The sequence below is a fragment of the Perca flavescens genome, chromosome 19 (genome assembly GCF_004354835.1).
Source record: "Perca flavescens isolate YP-PL-M2 chromosome 19, PFLA_1.0, whole genome shotgun sequence".
In the NCBI taxonomy this organism is placed as follows: domain Eukaryota; kingdom Metazoa; phylum Chordata; class Actinopteri; order Perciformes; family Percidae; genus Perca; species Perca flavescens.
The window spans coordinates 31,796,548-31,814,565 of record NC_041349.1 but is presented as its reverse complement, the minus strand read 5'-3'; the positions used below and the strand labels follow the sequence as shown (position 1 = coordinate 31,814,565).

At 41.1% G+C, this 18,018-nt stretch overlaps 1 protein-coding gene across 1 annotated transcript in view; it reads left to right on the top strand.

Moving 5' to 3' along the window:
- Window positions 1-2,964: 2,964 nt before the first annotated feature.
- Window positions 2,965-18,018, top strand: part of ank2b (ankyrin 2b, neuronal) — a 165,091-nt gene continuing 150,037 nt past the window's right edge. Inside the window, exon 1 of the mRNA XM_028564141.1 lies at window positions 2,965-3,160. Within this exon, the coding sequence (XP_028419942.1) occupies window positions 3,074-3,160 (87 nt within the window). The 5' untranslated portion in view covers window positions 2,965-3,073. The remainder of the gene's footprint in view (window positions 3,161-18,018) is intronic.

Below are 18,018 nucleotides of genomic sequence, written 5' to 3'. Positions count from 1 at the left end.
CGCCTCGATCTGTTACCCACACTATTTGGCTGAGGGAGCTAGGGTCGAGTTTTTTTGGTTTTTTTTACGTTTCTTCATTCGGATCCATTTGCGATCCATTCCATTCTGAATAAACAAACAACCAAGTTTACATGCTTTGTCCTTGTTGCATTATTCATTAAGATCTTTCTAAACAGATTTCTGTACAGTTCTGTACTGTAGTTGAGAACATCAGTTATAACGTTCCACCACACGGGCTCGGGCTCATAATTCCAGTTAATGTGTCGGGCCGGGCCGGGCTCGGACACAACATGCACAGGCTCGGGTAAGGTTGGGCTTGATTTTTTGGGCCTGATCTAAGCTTTAATGCCAATGTCAGGGTGTTACTAGAGTGCCCAAAATTGAATCATTCCATCTTCTGAGGAGCATGAATAAACTCAGTATATTTCATGGCATTCTAGGACCTAGAAGAATCTAAATTTAAGACGATACATATTTCCAGAAAATCTAATGCCTGGTATCTGGTAGATGTTGAGATATTTTGAAGTGCTAAATATAAAGAAACAAACAGAGAACATAATGTATTTCCTTCAATCCTTTAAAACAACATTATGCAATAATTGTTATTTTATTTTCTGCCGGCTGGACAGTTTCCATTACACTAACAATGTCACAAATATTGTTAATCTCTAATCTTCATTAACACCAAAACATGTTTTGGTTATATTTCTTTAGAAATAATATATTCCTGATCTATCTAGTTACTGTAAAATATTAGGCTCCAAACAGAGCTGATCCTCACTACACACTGTCTGTCCTTCAAGAGGAGAGACTTTGGTGGCCCCTCATAGTCACCTTAACTCACCTCTCTCTCACACACACACACACACACACACACACACACACACACACCAGGAGCTGTCAGAGCAACTGACAGGAGCAGGTGGCTGAGTGTGTGTGTGTGTGTGTGTGTGTGTGTGTGTGTGTGTGTGTGTGTGTGTGTGTGTGTGTGTGAAAACAAAGGACGAGAAAAATCTGGTCCAAAGATTTTAGGAAGAAGAGACAAAAGTTTGGTAACCATTGTACATGCTTTGTCTCATTGTTAATCAGTTTATTTCATCACATTATCACATTTTTCATCACCATTAAAGAGATGCTGTTGTGATTGGGACCCCATAGACAGGAGCCATCATTAAGATGTTTGTGGCGGGGGGTTACACGGATGGATTTAAGAGCTGGCTGCCTTCAGACAACAAAGACTGACGCGGTGGATTTGCTGTGTGTGTCTGAGTATGTAATCCTCACTGGGTCGAAGTTTATTGACTGAATGAGGAGAGTAGTGAACAGTTTCAACGCATTCTCATGAACAGGTATGATATCTATCGAAAACTTACGCACGATAAATAGATATCCTACTAAATACGATGCAATACAACTTTTATTGTCAGCCAGGGCTGAAATTCTTTTTGCATCCCTGGGTAGCTCGTATAACAAAAGAGAACATAGATATACATGCAGACATACATAAGATGAATAGCACCAAAAGACATACATGGAACATTACCACAAATGACATAAACACCCAAGTAAGGAAATGTAGGAATGTACAGTATAACTACAGAAAATGACATGAACATACACACAGACAAGGTCTTGGAGACTTGTAACCCTGAATAAATATTGCACTGGATTTAATGTAGCTGGTTTAACAATAATATATATAATAATATAATATATATACAATAAATAATAAGATTGATGTATGAAAGAGTTCTTAAGTCTGTTGCGACAGAAAGAATGAACTCTAAAGCGTCTGTTTGAAGGCAGAAGCTGATATTCTCTGTGCAAAACATGTGAGTAGTCATTTGAAATGTTCCTGGCCAGTCTGAGCATACTATTATTGTGAGCTTCCTGAAAGGAGTGTACTAGAGGCAGTTTACAACCGCCGGCTGGTCACGTGACGACTGGTCTCATGACAGTTAAGTTTAGCGGTCTTTCCAGTAAATGTAGTCAAGAAAAGGTGACTGTGAGCTGGGTTAAGGGCACCTTGAGGTACTGGTTAATTCAGGGGCCGTTACAGTTAAGTTTCGGCGACAAAATGTTACCGTCATGCGGCGACGACAGCACCAAAAACAACTAGTCAAGATTAGAAAAAGGATTGTGGTTTTGATTCGGTCCGCTTCAGTTCTTGTGATTTCCCCGGAACACGTACTCCGCTTCCCCACTTGAAAGCCCTGTGCAGTCACTGTGGCGCATACAGTAATAACTATGTGGAATACACACAAATTACAATACATTCATGAGAGAGCAGCCTGTCTATTTGTAATGATACAATTATAAAAATGAGCATTCTGGATGATATAATTGTACATTATTATGTGAATTATCACATTTGAAAAGCAGAAACAGCAAAGGCTTGGCAATTACACGTTTGTTGATTGACTAATCAATTAGTCAAATCATGTCAGCACTATTTAATTTAGCTTAGATCTGGATCTATAAGTAGCATAATGATTGAGTGGTATTCATTTCTGACCCACACATACACACAGTTGTGCTTTCATGCATATTTTCTTGGTTTCATTTACTAGTTATTTTGAATGCCTTCATAACAGTGAGATGAATATTTAATCTGAATTTTGATTAATGTATTATCACTCACATGTTGCCTCCTTTCACCTTGCTGCTCTGGCATTTGAAGCTTTTTCAAAGGAAAAATTAAAATATGTACATGTGGCAGCTGTGTGTGTGTGTGTGTGTGTTCATGCGCGTGCAGCGACTATTTTGGTTCGACGTTTCCAGATAAACACTGGTGGCAGCTGCTGCCATAGCAACGCCATTGTGCTCCCTCCCCTCCCTCTTCTCTCCTCCCTCTACCCCCGACCACTCCCCCCAAACCCCCCACCCCCCCACCCCCTTCCACCCCTCCGCCTGGCTCAGCGCTTCACAACAGCCACAGAGTGAGGACCAGAGAGGAGAGAGGTCGGCTCGCTTCGTTTCACTGAGGAGGGGGGGAAGAGACGAGTGGATAGTGAGAGAAGCAAAAAAAGAAAAGGAATAAAGTGGAGTGAAAAGTAGTTGCTTCGGTTAGAGAATGAGTGAGGACAACCACTCCCACTACCGGCTGGACCCCAGCGATCGCCTCAATGGGCTGGGACAGAGGAGAAAGAGACCCAAGAAGGTAAATGAATAGATGGAGAGCCACATTGTATAGAGAGCATGAGGAGTGTGAGGGAGGGGGGGGAACGCTGCCTGGTTCCTCCCAGCAAGAGAGCAGGAGCTGGGGGTAGTGGAGGTGGAGCAGGTTGAGAGTAGTTTTTTTTTTCTGGCCAGAGGTGTTACTGTTGTGTCAGGGAGTGGTCTTTAGGTTGTAATAAAGCTTAATTCCTGCTGAAACTGATTTGATTTTGCTCTCCATCTCCATCTCCATCTCCACCCCTGGAGTAAAGCCATTTCCCAGAGAGAGCTCTTCTCTCCATCTCTTCTGTTTGTCCCCGGGGCGAATTACTCCTCCACCACTCCCTCCTATCCATTCTGCTCCCTGTGTTTCCCCCTCTCTTCGTCTCTCAGTGTGTTGTTGTTGTGAACACCTCTAGGTAGGGAGTAGTAGGAGGAGGCTGCTCTCCCATGCTGACAGGGTGGCTCCCTGTTCTGCTCACTCTTTTGTGTGCCTGTTGTTGTGGGCGGCGTTACACAAAGATATCAGCTCTCATGAGATTTTTGTTATTCTATCATCCTCATTATATGAGGTCTTCATGACATCCATGACAAATTGCTGCTTATTGTTTTATTACTGCGACCACCATAATGAACCACATACACCCATCACCCTCGGTGTCAGCTTTCAATGAAGGCACAGATTGCTGTGTTCATAAAGACATGGAAATTAAGTAATATTATGACCTGACTAGTCTCGCTTTGTCTCCACAGCGATGCGAAGGAAGGTCTGGCAACAGGAGCATGGATAGGAGAGAAAACAGTCAGGGGTTGTTTTCATTTCTTTACACCAATCACAGTCGTCTTGGGTGGCGCTAAGCTCCGGACGCAGCGATGGTGGCTCTGCGAAATAGTCTCTGCGAAATAGTCTCTGGAAGGAACTTGTTTTATTGGAACATTTGACACAATACAGTAACGTGAAATATTTAAATTAGCTGGATACATGGTTGAAAGTCATTAGCTCTTACCAGTGTATCACGTGTGTACTTCGTCCACAGCAATCAGTCCCAAAACGTCCCAGTTAGAGAGGTTCCCAGAAGTTCCGGTTAATGTTGCTCAATGCGACCGAGTTTAAAGTAAACATAAAGAAAGCTCAAAGTAAGAGACACACGATGGAACTATCCGGTTCCCGAACTATCATCAATCCAGACTATGACCTAACTATCTATGAAAGTTCAATACAACAGTTAGTTGTATAACAATTAGTTATTTAATGAATTAGCTCCCCTAGCAATGGCAGAAAATATCTTTTCCGTCATTTTACCTAAATGTAACGGTCAAGGTTTTAAACACATCGTTAACGTGGAACGGTCACAGTTTGGTTAGGTTTAGGCATTAAAACTACTTCAGTACATTCGTTAGGTTACTTCACTTCTGTGTGTACTGTAAATGACGGAATTACGAACGTGCTGTAGTTCCGTTTGTTACTTAAGTAAAAATAACTGACTGTTTACTGTAATATAACAGTTCACTGTCTACACTAAACAACAACATAAGAATAAATGCTTTCAGCTACTCTTCCTTTCATTCTCTATGACAACCAATACATCCTTCAACTAAACAACTAAATAAATGGTCCAAAACAACCCCTTTGAGCATTTTCTGATCTGCCACTTCAATGGTTAAGGTTAGGGTCAGGTAGGTACTTGGTTATGGTTCAGGAGAGATTATGGTCATGGTTACAAGAAACCAACACTGACTGTTTTGACTTTTTGTATGCCCAACCATCCACATTTACTGAAGGGTTGAACTTTTTTGACAGAAGGAACTAATAAATAGAAAGGTTGGCATCTTAATGTTGCTGCTACACTGAAATAATTATGTGTTATGCTGATCATCATACAGTATGTCAGTGTTCTTAGAAGCCCTGTGGTATACACATTAGCATTGACATGGTCTCAGTCTGTGTCTATATTTCTGTCTATGGTGATTTTTTTTGTCCCGCTATCTCGTTCCATTTCTCTCTATCCTTCTCTATTACATATGACAGCCCAGTCTTTTTTCACAGGCACAGACAGACAAAATCCAGCATTATTGCATTTCGCAGTACTTTCTGTTCGTTGGTTCGAGGGAATTGAGGCTGACAGAAGGAGACTGGCTTGGCCGATTCCATTGATTCCATATGAATGTAAACAAACCTGTTTTTTCAGGGCTGACTATCAGATTCAATGCCGTTTATGCTAATGTCAGCTGCTTGTGTTGCCAACACATCACTTACACAAGGTAATATCAAAAAATAAATACACATACAAATGTACCTGAAAGATTCATTGGTTTAAGTAATTTTCTATGAAAAAAAGTAAAGAATTCTTTAAATTCCAGCTTCATAAGTGTGAATATGTTCTAGTTTCTTTACTATGTTTGATTTGTGGACAAAACAAGACATTTGGGGACATCATCTTGGGCTTGATCGACATTTTCACCATTTTAAAGAGCAAACAACATTGTTTAATTGAGAAAATAATTGACAATGTAAATAACCGTTAGTTGCAGCCCTAGTTTTGTGCTATTCAAGATATCACACTTGAGTGTTAACGTTTCTTCTTGACTGTGTAAACAATACAAACAAATCGTTAACTAAATGTCTGCTTACTAGGTTTTTACAGAGCTTTCAACTGGTCTTCATCATGCTCTGTATCAGCAAACAGCATCTGTTGATAAGGAGCAGTAGAAAGCTCCAGTAAAACCCAGTAAAGCCTGCTTCACATGGGACGATTTTAAAATTGTCGGCTGATTTTCCAATCCTGAGAGACCCCACACACGGTGATAAAAAATCACGGGTCTAACAGTTTTGGTGGTACAGTGTGTGGTGCGCAGCACACGGCAAAATCAACACATCACACACAAACCGATTTGACTCTCGAGCATTCCCAGTTCAGACGGGAAATCTCGCAAAATCCCTCGAGATCAAACGTGACTTCAGAGTTAACAACCATTGCGGACGAAGAGGATGCAGTGGCGATAGTTTGTAGTTTGTTTTTAACCGAAAAAAAACGTTATCAAAAGAAAAGGCGATGGTCAAAGAAGACAACGCGAGCATGGACTATACTTGCTACATCTTGATATGGAGGTGATTAGTTTTTTCTCATAGAAATGTCGTTACGTATTACACAGATTAATTACCGTTGAAATAAACGTTCATATATTTGTTTCCATGTACTCTGGTGGACTGCAGTTGTGGATGTAGTTATGCCCATCGACTTTATTTATTGTACACAGGCTGCGTGCTCGTTTGTCCCCGGGGGGGGACACCACACACGAGGAGAAATCGGGCCAAAAAAATCCAACATGTTGGATATCCCCGATATGAGATCGGAGCGGTCCCGACGTCCTACCGAGCAGACGAGAGCAGTCTTAACACACCACACACGGCAGGAATATCTGATCAGATTATTTTACCATAATCGGAGCCTCCTTAGGATTGTCGGGAGGGGTGAATCGGGGCTAAAATCGGCCTAATTATCCTGCCATCTGAACCAGGCTTAAGTGGGCCTGGATTTAAGATTATTTTGGTAGATTCCATGTGTTTTTTTTTGGCATAACATGTCTTGATACAGCAGTTTCACCTACTTCTCAACCATATGACATTAAACGGATTTAAACTCTTGCCTCATCAATGTCATTAACAAGCTCTTTGCCCACTGTGACAAACCAGAAAGAGTAGCCATATGCCCTGCTACGTCCTACAGTGCCCTGCTACGCCCTGCTATGCCCTGCTACATCCTACAGTGCCCTGCTACGCCCTGCTATGCCCTGCTACATCCTACAGTGCCCTGCTATGCCCTGTTATGCCCTGCTACGTCCTACAGTGCCCTGCTACGCCCTGCTATGCCCTGCTACGTCCTACAGTGCCCTGCTATGCCCTGTTATGCCCTGCTACGTCCTACAGTGCCCTGCTACGCCCTGCTATGCCCTGCTACATCCTACAGTGCCCTGCTATGCCCTGTTATGCCCTGCTACGTCCTACAGTGCCCTGCTACGCCCTGCTATGCCCTGCTACATCCTACAGTGCCCTGCTATGCCCTGTTATGCCCTGCTACGTCCTACAGTGCCCTGATACGCCCTGCTATGCCCTGCTATGCCCCGCAGTGCCCTGTTACGCCGTGAACTACTACAACTACTTTTTATAGTCATAGTTCTATTATCTTCATTGTGACTATAATTGCCAATGTTCATCGCACCACCAAACGGCACCGTCACACACCACCTACCAAGAGCCTGGGTCTGTCCGAGGTTTCTCCCTAAAAGGGAGTTTTTCCTCGCTACTGTCGCACTAAATGCTTGCTCTTGGGGAAATTACTGGAATTGTTGGTTCTTTGTAAATTATAGAGTGTGGTCTAGACCTACTCTATATGTAAAGGGTCTTGAGAAAACTCCTGTTATGATTTGATACTATAAATAAAATTGAATTGAAAAATGAATTGAATAATAAATGTTACAAGGCAAAATAGAGAAACTGCTTTGAACTGATTGAACTTGTCTTTCCACATTTACATATCCCAGAACAAGAGTGTGAGGGGGAAAGAGGGAATGGCTCAGAAAAGGACTTGTGTGTGAATGTGTTTATTGCTGAATCTACTAAAGTAAATTGTTTTTGGAAGCACAGGGCAAAGCGTTTGGGGGTGGGGGGCATTCAGAATCAATAGATGAATTATTGATATGCTTCCTCCCCCATGCTTAGATCGGCACACAGGAACACACATACAAATACAAACCCAGCTGGTGACCTATGGGAGCTGATCTTTGCTGTGTGCAGGGCAATCGACTGAGAGTGAGGTGTTCTGGTTATGTCCGCTGTTGCAATCCTTCATATTTGGAAACAAACACACACTTGAGTTGATGTTTTCAGTTGGTAGAAAGCCTCTGTTACACTGTGTTCTTGGCTCTTTCATGAAAGCCCTAAGTACTTAATCTCCCACTCAATTACCCCGTCCCCCTCTCCCACTGATCCAGAGGGGGTTTAAAACACATCCCCTCTGTATCCAAACAGCCTATGCTTGTTCACTGTATAGATTATTTCAAGGAGAGGAAGACTGTGGCCTTGATGAAGATGCAGGTTTTATTTTCTGATGAGCACAGGAAGGTTTCAGGTTTGTGGTTTTCTGCCCTGCAGGGCAAGGTCAGTTTGCTAAAGTCAGATTGGTGTGTTATTTCAACAGACGGAGAGTCTGTTTCTGGGACTCAGCAGTTTTTCATTTAGAAAAAGAGAGTCATAATCAGCCAAATAACAGAGAATCATCAGGATTTGCTGCCCTGCTGGTCTCTTATATTGGCTTTTAACAGTTATCTAGGAATAAAAATATGACATTAGATTTGCTTCACGCATGTTTGCCTTTCATTTATGATTTGACTAGTCCAATCAATGTCAGAAAGCACTTGCATAGTATATACTGTACATGTATAGTGCTGTATATGAGAAGCCTTTAACCTTAAATTACACTGTGACATTTTAATAAGAACTGAAGTAGGGCTGGGTATTGTTTAAAATGTTTAAATATTTAGGCCAATCTGATACCTCAGTTTCTGTAGTGAAACCATAACTCTTTTTACAGCCCAGTATACCAAGACATTTGGACAATTTGTGAGGTGCAAAATTGTCCAATAGTGTTCAGTTTTAGTGCAAAAACATGACATTCCCTTTATGTCATGCGACGGAAAGAAAAAGTGTGGCGGTTTTGGTTGGTGGAATGTAACATGTCTGTCTTTTATGTGGAAAACCAGAGTTTGCGTCCTGTCACAAAAAAACCTGTATAAATGAGGAGATCTTGGTCAGAGGATGTGGAGACAGAGAACGTCAACCCTAATACAAGGACAACTATCGACCGCCGTGACACAATTACTGGGTTACTTCCCTGCTGTCTGGTCTGATATGTCTGGAAATAACTCTAAAGATGAAGAGGATGTACCCAGAGTGTCTCACTGATCCAGTGACTGTTCACCCTGTGACTCAGCTCATCAGGGGACAAAATGTCTCCTGTTGTTGGAGTTTTTGCTTTCATCATATAACCCGAGGCTGTATGTATTGCCTTTTGGTGTTGTCCGTCCTTCTATTTGGCACAGTGTGTTTCTACAAAAACTGGCCATCATTCAACGCGATAACTCAGGAACAGAAGGGGAGATTGTAAACATATTTACAGTAAAATATGGTCAGATACTGAATTGGTGACACTAATATTGGGTGCCTACCTTGAAACTGTTGTGATTTTATAGATAGTCTGTGTGTGAAGCATCCACGTTTTATTCCCTGGAATCATATATCTCCATATAGCAATGACTTCCATTTTGCCAAAACATACACTTTTAATACCTTTTGTTAAGTTCCTTCAAAGTCCTCAATTCGTATATTTTATGAGTCAGACAAGGGTCTAAACTGCAATTTGTGTGTGTGTGTGTGTGTGTGTGTGTGTGTGTGTGTGTGTGTGTGTGTGTGTGTCTTTGACCCCTGCATGCTGCCTCTTTTTTTGGACAGCAAACAGCAACACAGATGGTCTGTGAGGATGACACCCAGACGTCGCTATGGCGACCAACAGCCTTGCCGCCAAAAAGAAAACCTTTAGCTGAAAACATCTGAGGCGACTTGTCTAGGCTGTGGCAGCATATTTTTTGGATGTACAGTTTGGGTTTTTGTCTGAAAAGTGACAATTCAGTTCACTTTGCCTAACATTTGACAGGATCAGTGCTCTGATAGTACTGCAATATGTCCTTGAGTGTTTTTTTTCCGAGAAAAGAACTGCCTGTAATGAATCCATCCCTTACTGGGCAAAACTGCACTCCCTTGATATAAGGTCAGGGTGTGGCTATTCCCTGGACGGCCATGATGCTGTTGGTGTGTTGCTGTGTGATCCAGGTTGTTAAAGAGATTGGGTTTAAAGGAGGTTAGGCTTCTTATTGTTCTCCTCTTTTATTACAAGAAAAACCATGCCAAACAGAGGAAAGGAAGACATAGAGATGAGGATTAAGAGGCTGAGTGAGAAGGTGAGGGCTAAAGGAAGAAACTTCGGTTTAATGAGCGTTTAACATGCTGGCTGATGCTGTAGATGCACATTCGCTTTCAGTTATGATATTTATCACAATATAAACCATGTTGGTGTTACTGTTGAGATTTGGCCTAATTACTGGAATTGTTGGGTCTTTGTAAATTATAGTGTGGTCTAGACCTACTCTATCTGTAAAGTGTCTGAGATAACTCTTGTTATGAATTGATACTATAAATAAAATTGAATTGAATTGAATTAAAATAAAATCTCAATGCTAGGTGACTACTACAGTTTCAGAACGGGAAAAATTACAAAGAATTGTATCGGCTAATATGAGAAAACCTGTGTAAAGCTGACCAAAAGCCTTTAAACTACTGGTCTGACAAAGTTGATATGGCTAGCATCTTAGGAAACAGTTGCCTAGTTACGAATACAGCAGACACTGTAGAGTTGGTCATGATTCTCACTCCGAATGAGTAAAGGCTCTGACACACCAACCCGATGGCCGACCGTCGGCAGAAAAGGCAGTCGGACTGATCAGTTGCCCCGAGTTGGTCAAAATAGTGCCTCGGAACACACCCAAGAGACGCCGACTTGAGCGCACGTTCGTAATACGTCTCCATCACAGCAGGCGGCGCTAATCTGTATTGTCAAGTCAACTCGGTCCAAATGAAGGCCGATGGCTCCTCCGACTGACGACGGCACCGAACACACCGAACAGACTCGACTCACCGACCTCGCCAGACTGTCCGACGGCCGATAATCGGGTTGGTGTGCCTTAAGTCAGTATGAGTAGTCTCGCATTGCTAGACCTTCCTTCACAGCGGTTTATCGGCATTTCTTTAAACCAATCACAATCATCTTGGGCAGCGCTAAGCTCCGGACGGAGCCACGGGGCCTCTGCTAAATAGTCTCAGGAAGGAACTTTTTTTGGTGGAATATATGTACGTTCAAGAGTAGTTTTAGTCGTGCAACAGAAAACTCCGATTGGACAGATAGTCTAGCTAGCTGTCTGGATTTACCCTGCAGAGATCTGAGGAGCAGTTAACCTTAGTCCTCACAAATCCACTGGAGGTTAGAACACCAACACAAAGAAAGAGTTTGAGAAAAATGACACTACCTTCCAAAGTATAGCCTAAGTATAAATAAGTGTTGCTCTACAACAACATGCACCTTTTTTGCCATGTAGAGATATCCAAAGCTTGACAAATCTGCCGTGCTACGGTTTCTAAGGTTTGAGAGGACAAATAACTGTTTGGTAATGAGGTGTAGGGAACTTTTTTAAATATTGATGATTCCTAAAAGAGTTAAGTGGGATATCTGATGTGATATTGGTTAGATTGGTTAGCAATAATGTTTAACTGTAATTGGACATTTGTATGTTGTCGAACAATGTACTGAAGTACTCAGTATATTAAACTTTGTCATTTTCTTTTTGGAATTTTGTGCTGGACCAGCTAGCAACCTAATTCTAATTAGTTCTGCAGAAACACCTCACTGATGGATTCGACAAAAGTGGCTATTTCCGTGATGAACTGCCAAACCCAGTCATTCACTGAGCGTCAGGCCTGCATTAGCACTATATGTATATGTGTAGGGACAGCTTTGAAAGACAGCTCTGTGCTGAAGTGGGAGTGCTCAGTCTGACACTAATTATGCGTCTCCCATCTCACTTATGGATGGTCAGGGATTATTTATTGATGAGAAGATCTATCCATTAGTAATGCCTGGGGACTCTAGGGTGGCTCTTGGATCAATGGAGCTTCTCTGGTTCTGGTGATGCAAGGTGTTTGGGCAAGTCAGAGGATTTTGGCTTCGGCGAGAGGTCACAGGCCTGACGACAATGAGGCCACAGGGGTAGTTTGTTGGGTTACACTTTCCAGACAGTTCCCTGCAGAAGTTTTTGATTTCAGTGCCAACAGTGAACTTCATCATCTAGTAGGGTGCAGCTCTGACACATTGAGCATCCCAGCTGGTTCAATGCTTGCACTCTAAATGCCTTTTAAAAACCATATCCGAAAACATATCTACAAAAGAATCTGTCAAGAGTAAAGCAACACTCAAAGGTCATGAATATATTAGAGCATGTTTGCTTCCTACACTTGTGCACATACAGTGCATGTACATTTTCTTTCACCTTTTGCTCATCAAACCTTTCTTGCAGTTTCAGTTTCTCTAATCTTATTCCCATCAGCCACATATCCACATCTCACTTCTCCCCTATTCTCCCTTTCAGGTTTCCTTAACTCCTCCAGCTTGTTTCAGTTTCTATGATCTCTTGCGTTTTTCCGTTGCCGTGTTGGAATTTTAAATTCCGGTGGATTTGTGAGGACTCTGGTTAACTGCTCCTCAGATCTCTGCAGGGTAAATCCAGACAGCTAGCTAGACTATCTGTCCAATCTGAGTTTTCTCTCACACGACTAAAACTACTTTTGAATGTACACATGTTCCACCAAAACAAGTTCCTTTCTGAGGCTTTGCAGAAGCGCAGCTATGATTGGTTTATAGAAATGCCAATAAACCAGAGCACGTTTTTCTCCCATCCCAAAATGCTGTTTGGACACGCCAGACCCTCCTCCACAGCACTGTGAAGGAAGGTCTGGCAAGGTGTGGTCAATTATAGTTAGGAATTTGTTGTGTCACAGCTGATAGCACCTAGTTGGACCGAATCCATCTGGGTCAATTGATGTTGACAGGTGTTTGCAACTGGAATTGGGACCACTGATATCACGAAGCATGAGAAAAAAGGACTAATGTTGTTTACCTTTTATCTGCATATTGCAGAAAAAGTTAGGCAAAGCTTTAGATTGATGTCAGTTTATTTTCTCAATAGAGCTCTTGATCACCTAATAGTCCAACATTTTCAAAAGTTTGCGTTTTCTGCCAAAACAAATTGCACGTTTGCAGTGTGTCTTAACTACATTATGTATACTGTCATTGGCAACTTGGATACTCCATTGCAGCCCATGTCGTCTTCAGAGTTTACTGACTGGCCTGCAATCTCATATTTCTTGAAAAATTCAACCATAGCTACAATGGTGGTAGCAACACATTCATCAGGCCCAGCAATCAGCCATAGAAAATAAACGTCTACTGGAATGTAATATAACTCCCCTATGCTTTGTTCTCCTCCATCAACCTGAAACAGGAGTGAAATTGAAGCTGGTGAGGTTGGAGAGAAGGATTAGCTGTGATCACTGGGCATTCAAACACATACATTGACACTGAAACACTTCACACAGGTTTATTTTCTTTGCCTTTCTTGTTTCACAGGATCAAGATCATGGAAACTATAGGCTCCTTTTACAGTAAGATAGAAGTTGATCTAACAGTGATTGGGTGTAATTCCAGTTTGATATAAAGTGCATAAATCATTAAGGTATATTTATTCTGAGAACCCCAAAGATTGAAGGAGAGGGGGAGTAAGCAGAAAAGAGAAGTATATGTCTATATTTGGTGTATTAATAATCATGTAACTTTTGTTAAACATCAGTCAGCCTCCGAGCGCCCCAAGGGATTCAGTGCCTTGTTCAAGGGCACCATGGCAGTGCCCAAGAGGTGAACTGGCACCTCTCTAGCTACTAATCCACACTCGGCGACCCTCCGGTTCCCAACCCAACTCCCTATAAACTGATTTTATTGCTTATGAATTCAACTTTTAATTTCTGGAAAAGAAGATCTTGCTTTAAGACAATGTTGTACTTAATTTTAATGTAATCTTTATTTGTCAGGGACAGTGCATATTAATAAACATTTCTGTAAATATGCCAGAATTAGCCAAAAGGTTAGTTTTAATAGGCCCCCTTAAAAAATGAAACATAGCTTTTAATATTGCGGGAATATGTGAAATACTGAACATCTGAGACTGAATAGCATTCTAATTCAGCTTCCTCTGGCACATATGAATTGTGTGGGAGTCTAATTGCTCTACTTAGGATTTTCTGACTGTAATGCAGAGAGAAATATGACCAAGCTTCCTCTCCAGCCTCTGGTATGAGATGGAAGTGGGGAGGTGGTGACCCTGAGGCTGAGCTCTGTGTGTGTTTCCTGTGATTTCAACCATCTATCAGCTTCAGTAGGAATTATGCGCAGAATTGAAAAAAAAAGAAACTTTACCCAATTGATCTCATAAAAGGTACATATAAATTTGTAACTTTGTGTTTATTCCCCTCTAATCACTTGAGGGGATAACACTGTTAGGTGTACAGAGAGACAGAGCTGGGATGGATCTCAACCCAAAGAAAACATTTAAAAGATCACCGTGCCAGAAATGGACTTGATCCAGCTTGATTGAAAGGCATACTGTGTAACCTTTGACTTTCAAAGTGAGGATGTGTGTGTGAGTGTGTGTGTGGTGTTGATTAATCTCCCAGGTCATCCTAATGTACACTTCATAGAAATCCAGTAGATCTTATTCAGATTTACGGGATTAACTTGTCTCCACTCAATGAAATAAGGGAACAGGTTTTTGGTTAGGGTTTGACATGTAGGGAATACAGGGTTGTGTCCTCCATAAATCATGACAACCCAAGGTTGATATCAGTAATCAGAGGTGCAATGGTACGCACGCGCGTCTCTGTGCTTCCTTTGGAGCAGTTGCCCACACCGCTATACTTAACAACCTAATTGGAATTAAAACTACCACTGCAATGATAGAACAGAATAGGAAAATTAGATGTGGACTATTAAATATTAGATCTCTGTCTTCTAAAGCAGTACTAGTAAACAATTTGATATCAGATAATCAAATTGATCTATTCTGTCTTACTGAAACATGGCTGGGCCATGAAGAATATGTTCAAGGCTCTGGCCGAGGAGGGGGAGTTGCAGCCATCTTTGATTCAAGCCTGTTAATTAATCCTAAACCTAAACTATTATAACTTGTTTGAAAGCCTTGTTCTTAACCTTCTACATCCAACATGGAAAACACTACAGCCAATTATATTTGTGGTTGTTTTTCAAGCTCCAGGTCCATATTTAGAATTTGTTTTTATCATGCGACGTTGACGATAGCTTTAGTATTGCTTTTAACTCACTACTATTGCTTTCAACTCACAATTCATTTGGTTTCAGTCAGAGTGTGCATAAGGCCACTCACTGTTTTAACCACACCCTTGACCTTGTGCTGGCATATGGCATCGAAATTGAAGATTTAATAGTATTTCTGCAGAATCCTTTATTATCAGACCATTATCTAATAACTTTTGAATTCTTACTACTTACTACTTAATACTACTATACGAAATTAAATAAAAGCTTCTACACTAGATGCCTATCTGACAGTGCTATAGCTAAATTTAAGGAAGATATTCCAAAAGCATTTAATTCAATGCCGTTCCTTAATATAACAGAGGACTCTTATGTTAACTTTAGTCCCTCCCAAATTGATAATTTTGTAGCCGGTGCTACGGCCTCGCTACGGACTACTTTAGACTCTGTTGCTCCTCTGAAAAAGAAGATGATGAAGCAAAGGAAACTAGCACCTTGGTATAACTCGCAAACTCCCAAATTAAAAAAAACCTTGCGAAAACTTTAAAGTAAATGGCGTTCCAACAAACTGGAAGAATTTCGTTTAGATTGGCAAGACAGTCTGAAAACATATAGGAAGGCAAGATCAGACTATTACTCATCACTAATAGAAGAAAATAAGAACAATCTAAGGTTTATTTTCAGGCTTTAGTCACAGCTCTATTGAGCCATCTATTCCTATAGCTCGGAGTTGTGACAACTTCAAGGGCATCTGTAATGATAAAATTATGACAGTAAGAGAAAAGATTCAGCACCTCTTGCCCTCAACTTCTACCGGTTCAACTTTGAACGCAAGAACGCTAGAAAGAACGACAAGACCTAACATATACTTAGAGTGCTTTTATCCTATAGACCTTCAACAACTAATGTTTAAAGGTCTCTTCAGCTAAGCCATCTACATGTCTCTTAGACCCCATCCCAACGAGGCTACTTAAAGAAGCGTTACCCGTGGTTAACCCTTCATTACTAGATATGATCAATATGTCTTTATTAACAGGTTATGTTAATGATATGTTAATAATATAATATGTTAATATCTCTTGTTTTAAAATAGAAAAATTCAATGCTGACTTGAAGCAAAAGGGTCACATGGACTCTTTTAATATTTAACCAAGACTAGTATTTTTACCCTATTAACCAAGTGATATAGTAACCTAAACCTACCGGCAGGTCACATGATTCGAGCCCCATTCTCCAATATCAAAGCTTCCAAGCTTTGTACATCCAATCATCCAGCCTAACCTCCTCTGTAGGACTTCTGTTCGGTATAAGAACATATTGTTTTCTGGATTAGAAATTAGACAAGATGTAAGAGTAGAGTTTGTCATTTTGACACAGATGCATTGTGTTTTCATTGGGGGTATTACATTAATTGAATTATTTTCTTCCTAACATCCTCCCAACTGTCAAAACAACTATCAGTTATGGAAGGAATGGTTTGAAAGGCATCTGAGCTGCTGCATTCCATTGGCATTTAATTGTACAGACAATCCTTTACTATCCTTTCTGACAACAATGCTAATGCCAGTATTTTCTCTTTTTGAAATTTCTGTTTCTGTGAATTTCTGTTTGTGTTTTGGCCTGTGTGTTGTTATCATCTGCCCAGTTTGACAGCCGGGCCGGGTTGCCAGATATATCTGTAAAAACGTAAACCCATCGCGCTACAGCTGGAACGTTAGTACAGCCATGAAGGCAGCAAACAAGGAACGGGATCAACAGAGATTGATTCTACCCAATCTAAAAAAACGCCATGTTTCAAATAGTTGCGTGAGCAGAGACGTAAAAAACCTTGGGTAAATATTGGAGATGTATTTGAAAGATGGAGACAGCTTAGAGCCCAAAAGGATGGCGAGTTGGCTGATTTCCTCCTGAACAGATAAGCATTAGCTTCAGGCTAATTTATCACGGCTACAAAGGACGGGCATTTTATGTAATTTCAACATTCGTGTACTCACATTGAATTATATAGCTAGAGTACCCGTAATTCTAAGCCGAAAAAATTTGTCTGTCAGTTGGTTACAGAGCTCCGTGTGAGCACGGGCTTTGGTGATAGTATAGCCAGCATGTTAACGCTACTCCGCTGTGCTGTGGAGTAATGTATGGCTATGTGAGACAAGCGTCTAGCAACATTGTTGTGGATGCTGCAGTCTCAGCCTGGCAACCTCCGTGATCTTCGAGTCTGGGGAGGAGGGGGCGGGGGAAACGACTCTCTCCAGTATTTTGAATTTGTACTGCAGTAACTATTTTAAACACTAGCTGTCAGTATTACATATTGCACCTTTAAGTTTTAATAAAACATTCTGAGCTATAACTATAAGTCTGATACTTCATTTATAATTATGAATATGTGTGCAGATAAGTCAGTCAGAAGCCTTTGAAAAGGGGTTTGACTGGCATGCGGTGGAGTAAAACCAATTGAATAGATCAAACTGACTGTGACAGCAATTACAGCATGAAATCAAAAAGCAAGTGATTGAAAAGCCTTATTTGAACCATGTATCAGCTGAATATGGGTGTAATTGACTTGATTGTCAGTACTGGAAGTGATTAGGGTGTGATATACTGTAGCTGCTGGAACAATAGAAATAAAGTGGTATGGATGGACAGGGATTGGAGATTGGGGGAAGGCTTTCAATTCAGCCAAGTGTGAAGGAGCAGGCAGAGGAAAGAAAAGGAGGAGGTGACCGATAGACTCGATGTTGGTATTTGACACACTACAGCAGTCTGTAGTTTGAATATGCTTTTACATGCTGCCTACATAGTAAATGAAAAATGGCAACAAGCTGAAAGTTGGAGAACATTTATCTTGAGGTTAATA